Consider the following 4984-nt stretch of genomic DNA (forward strand, 5'->3'; position numbering starts at 1 on the left):
TGATTCCATTTATATGAACTATCCAGAATAGATAAATCAGTAGAGACAGAACAGAGATTGGTTTTAGCTAGGAGCTTAGGAGGAGGAATGGGGAAAAATTACTCAGTGGGTAGGTTGGAGTGATGGAAATATTTTGAAACTAGATTGAGGTGGTGGTTGCACAAAATTATAAACGTAGTTATTGCCACTAAATGATTCTGTTTAAAATGGCTAATTTTAAGGCATGTGAATTTTATCTCGATAAATTACTTAAATAAAAATGAACATAAATATAATTATAGTTGCTTAATTGTTATTTAGGGTTCTATTTTTGTGAAGAGCCTAATTTTATATTTTTCCCAGATAATTTATATATATTCTGAATAATAGGTTGCATCTATTATATGTGATAACATAGTTAAATTTTTAATATAATTATGATAATTTTTGTTTCATAAAATTTCAAATTTTGTGAAGTAAGTTTGCATTTTAAAAATTACTCAACATTCAAAAAATATAATTAACAAGATTCTACTAACCTTAAGAGCTCCGATAAATATTAAAACTGTAAGTTTGCATTTTATAAATTAAAACACATTTTTGTAATGAATATAATGTAAGTAAAATTAACTTTACATATTTCCGTTATGATGTCTTTGATTATTTTTACCATAGAAATTTATGTTTTATAAAATTGAAACTCTTTGGACACCCCGTCCTCTTCCTGTTAAATTTGGTCTTGACCCTACCAAGTTATCTCCTTTACCAGAGGTAAGAATTTCCTACAATTTGTCATTCATATGCAAGTTGTCATTGATTAACTATATATTTATATATATTCATTAGCAAAATATACTGTAGTTTTGCAGACATTCTAAACCCGTTAAAATACTGAATGTCTTACTTTGCAAATTTCTTTTCTTTTCTTTTCTTTTTCAAATGTATGTTTTTGGATTCATAATGTTAATTCATTTACCTATACGTGTGCTCTAATTTTGTTAGAAATAAAAACTTATTAAGCATTTACAAATTGTTTGCATAAGTGAGTATAACTTTAATTCACCCACCACCAGAATGGGAATGTTTGCTTTACTTCATCTTCTCACCATCACTTAGTAGTCACACAGTGTTAAATTTTAATTTTTTATGTGTGTAAGAGAATATTATATCATTTTACATTTACAGTTTTTTCTGATTATTTTCAAAGTAACATCTGTACATTGTCTATTAGTGCTTTCTTTTTGTGAATTGTCTTATGAATCCTTTGTCCTTTTTCAATGGATTAGTAGCCTCTTATTTATTAACTCAAGCAATGTAGAAGTGTATCTTCTATTTTCTCCAAACTATGGCTTATATTTCTATTTCATTTGTGACTATTTTTATCGAGTAGACTTTTAAAATTTTAAATTATATATTTTTTCAATATTTGTAATTTTGAGTTGTATTAAGGATTTCTTTCATGAAGAATTAAACACACGATCCTCATGTGCATGGTTTGGATAAACACAATTAATTGATGTCAGTGACCATGAATAAGTTTTGATATTTGAAGGGAGTACTAATGTCCATAGCAGAGGGGAGAGCTCTCCTGACAGGAGAAAACAAACACAGAGATATTGTGTTACAAATACAAGTATATTGTGGTAAGGGATGCTCTGTACTTGTACCATTTAGGTGCTATTTAAACATAGTACTCCCAATTTAAGAAAAACACCTTTGGTTGTACTCAGTGTTCCAGAAATATTTCTCTGTTGGAATAAAAATATAAAGGCATCCCTTAAGGAAAATAATGCCTTTTCCATAAAATCATGATTAAAAATAACAAATAAAAATAAGTGAATGAAGGAAGGAAAAAGGGATAAAAGGAACAAATGAAAGGAGAAAGGACGGAGGGAAGGAAAGGAGTGAGGAAGAAAGGAAGGAAGAGAGACACTTCATTTGAGCAGTTTTGCTTCTCTGCCTTTTATTCTTTCTAATAATTCTATGAAAAAATTTTTTCCTGATACTGACAATTCTTCTGGATAATCCTTACTTTACCTATCTCAGCAGATTGTTTGTATATGTTTATCAATATCAAAAGTCACTTTCTCTTACTGATGGGATTGATGTCAACTCTTGAAACTGGAGTTTGACATACATGGATGAATCTAAGTAGTTTACAGATTATCATTTGCAGCAGAATATATTCCCTCAAGAATGACTCAAATTTTCTAGGGATTTGTGTATATAAAACATAAACAATAACTAACACAGGACTGTTATAAAATCCGTCCTCTAACTAGTGCTATCCAGTTGGCCCTTCCATATGTGCTGGTTCTCAGTCTTCAAATTAAACCACTATGGATCGAAAACATTTGAAACAAAAAGCAATAGAAAAAATACAACAATAAAATAATGTAAATAAAAAGCAATACACTATAGCAACTATTTACATAGCATTTACAGTGTATTAGGTATTATAAGTAATCTAGAGATGATTTGAAGTATATGGGAGGATGTGCATAGGTTAAGTGCAAATGATATACCATTTTATATAAGGAACTCGAACATGTATGAATTTTGGTATGGGGTGTGGGGTTCCTAAAATCCATGATCCTACAATACCAAGGGAGGACTGACTTACAGACTAGTAGTAGAAACCTTGAATTTACGTACAGGTAACTCTGACAGCTAGTTTGTATAACCATGGGACTATCGAGGAAAGATTTTTTCTATTCCTTTTAAAATTTATTCTTACATTTTGTGCTCTTAAACCTTGATGTTTGTGTTATTATAAAGATTATTTACTTTTGTTATAATTTTGATTACCTGTCTTTATGAACTATTTTAATGTTACTTCTGGATAGTTAGCTGTTATTGTACTGAATTCCCAATCAACAATAACTAATCAAATGCAAAACTGTTATGGAAAAATCATGTAACTTAAAAATTTTCAGAATAATTCTACTGATTTTCATCAGAGATTTGCAGAAGTACAAAAACATATAGACTCCCAAGAATTTAGACTTCCTAAAGTTAGAAATATGCCCACCTATGTAGGCAAAAATGGACAATGTAGTGCCAAGTATTTAAGAAAGAAATTTGAATGAAACATAAGCTGTTATATGATTACCATAGTCTATATCACCCTTCCCCCAAATTTTGATTAGTTCTATTCAGACAATCCCAATAAGACCTAATAGCACTAGAAAGTTTTTTAAAAATAGCTTATAAAATGTTATAATACAGAAAACTACGACTACATAGAATTAACCTAATTCATCATATTATACTTAAAATTATATTAAAAATTCAATTTAATTAAGATATGTTTTCCTTCAATATTTACTCCAAAGTTGTAAAGTAAATATTAACATTTTCAATCTACAGGTGAGTTGTTTGTAGAAAGTCATTTTACACAATTGCTGAAAGATCTAGAATTCTGACATCCTATTCCTTTGTTCTGTTCACTGATATTCGTACCTACATGTTTGGATGTGAAAAAAAAATATTTTAGCTATGTACTTTATTTTCATGTCATTTAATATGAAAACTATTAACAGAGTACAGTGGTAAATTAGCCAGTGGGCCTGATGGTTTCATAAACTCCATGAGCTCAGCCACGGAGTGAATCCCCATACACTCGATTCTTCAGTGACTGGCAACAACCCTCGTCCACAGACTTGTTGTTTCCTGATGTGGTGCTTGGAAATTATGCATTGTCAAGAAATAAATGTAAGGACATAGTTCATGTTACCTTGAGTCACAATATTGTTTCTTACTTTCATAATGATATGGATTGTATTTTTATAAAAATCTTCAGGTTTGTTCTATGAGATATCAACATGAAGAATGTCACTGAAGTCACCATATTTGTACTGAAGGGCTTCACAGACAGTGTTGAACTGCAGATCATCTTCTTCTTCCTGTTTCTAGCTATTTACCTCTTTACTCTCATGGGAAACTTAGGACTGGTTGCATTGGTTATTGGGGATTCCAGGCTTCATAACCCCATGTATTATTTTCTGAGCGTGCTCTCTTCTGTGGATGCCTGTTTTCCTTCAATTATTACCCCAAATATGTTAACAGATTTTATGTCAAAGAATAATATCATTTCTTTCCCTGGATGTGCAGCACAGATGTTTTTCGCTGTCACTTTTGGAACCACAGAATGCTTTCTCTTGGCTGCAATGGCTTATGATCGCTATGTGGCCATCTACAACCCACTTCTGTATTCAGTGAGCATGTCACCCAGAGTCTACGTGCCACTCATCATTGCTTCTTATGTCGGTGGCATCTTAAATGCTACTGTACACACAGTGGCCACATTCAGCCTATCCTTCTGTGGATCCAATGAAATCAGACATTTCTTTTGTGATATCCCTCCTCTCCTCGCTATTTCTTGTTCTGACACTCACACAAACCAGCTGCTACTCTTCCTCCTTGTGGGCTCCATTGAGATATCCACTATACTATTAGTCCTTGTCTCCTATGGTTTCATTCTGTTGGCCATTCTGAAGATGCAGTCTGCTGAAGGGAGGCAAAAAGTGTTCTCTACATGTGGCTCTCACCTAACTGGAGTAACAATTTATCATGGGACAATCCTCTTCATGTATGTGAGGCCAAGTTCCAGCTACGCTTTGGAGCATGACATGATACTTTCGATATTTTACACCACTGTGATTCCCATGCTGAATCCCGTCATCTACAGTTTGAGAAACAAAGATGTAAAAGAGGCCATCAAAAGAGTATTTGGGAAAATTTGGTGTATGGGTACAGTTTATTTTGCACATTAAACATTAAATTGAAAAATAATTAAGAGGAAAATTTATTGCCTCAGTATCAAAAGTTATTATAACACTTTTGTGTTAGTTTGTTTTTCTATTTTTATCAAACATTTTAAAATAAAGATTATAGTCAATGCTCTACCTATGCTGTTTTTACACGTGTAGAGAAACTATGTCATCCATTTGCTTTTTATCAAGTTTACACATACATGCATGCACACATATTCACATATGTACAT

At 31.8% G+C, this 4984-nt stretch overlaps 1 protein-coding gene across 1 annotated transcript; it reads left to right on the forward strand.

Moving 5' to 3' along the window:
• The first annotated feature begins 3710 nt into the window (after positions 1-3710).
• On the forward strand, positions 3711-4754 carry LOC134391816 (olfactory receptor 5T2-like). Its single transcript, XM_063115740.1, has one exon. It carries the CDS (start codon positions 3804-3806, stop codon positions 4752-4754), a length of 951 nt encoding a protein of 316 aa, XP_062971810.1. The 5' UTR covers positions 3711-3803.
• Positions 4755-4984: the final 230 nt, after the last annotated feature.

The sequence above is a fragment of the Cynocephalus volans genome, chromosome 12 (genome assembly GCF_027409185.1).
Source record: "Cynocephalus volans isolate mCynVol1 chromosome 12, mCynVol1.pri, whole genome shotgun sequence".
NCBI lineage: Eukaryota > Metazoa > Chordata > Mammalia > Dermoptera > Cynocephalidae > Cynocephalus > Cynocephalus volans.

Bases quoted from the DNA above. Each gene is read 5' to 3' on its own strand.
- LOC134391816 (XM_063115740.1), top strand. From the start codon at position 3,804: ATGAAGAATGTCACTGAAGTCACCATATTTGTACTGAAGGGCTTCACA.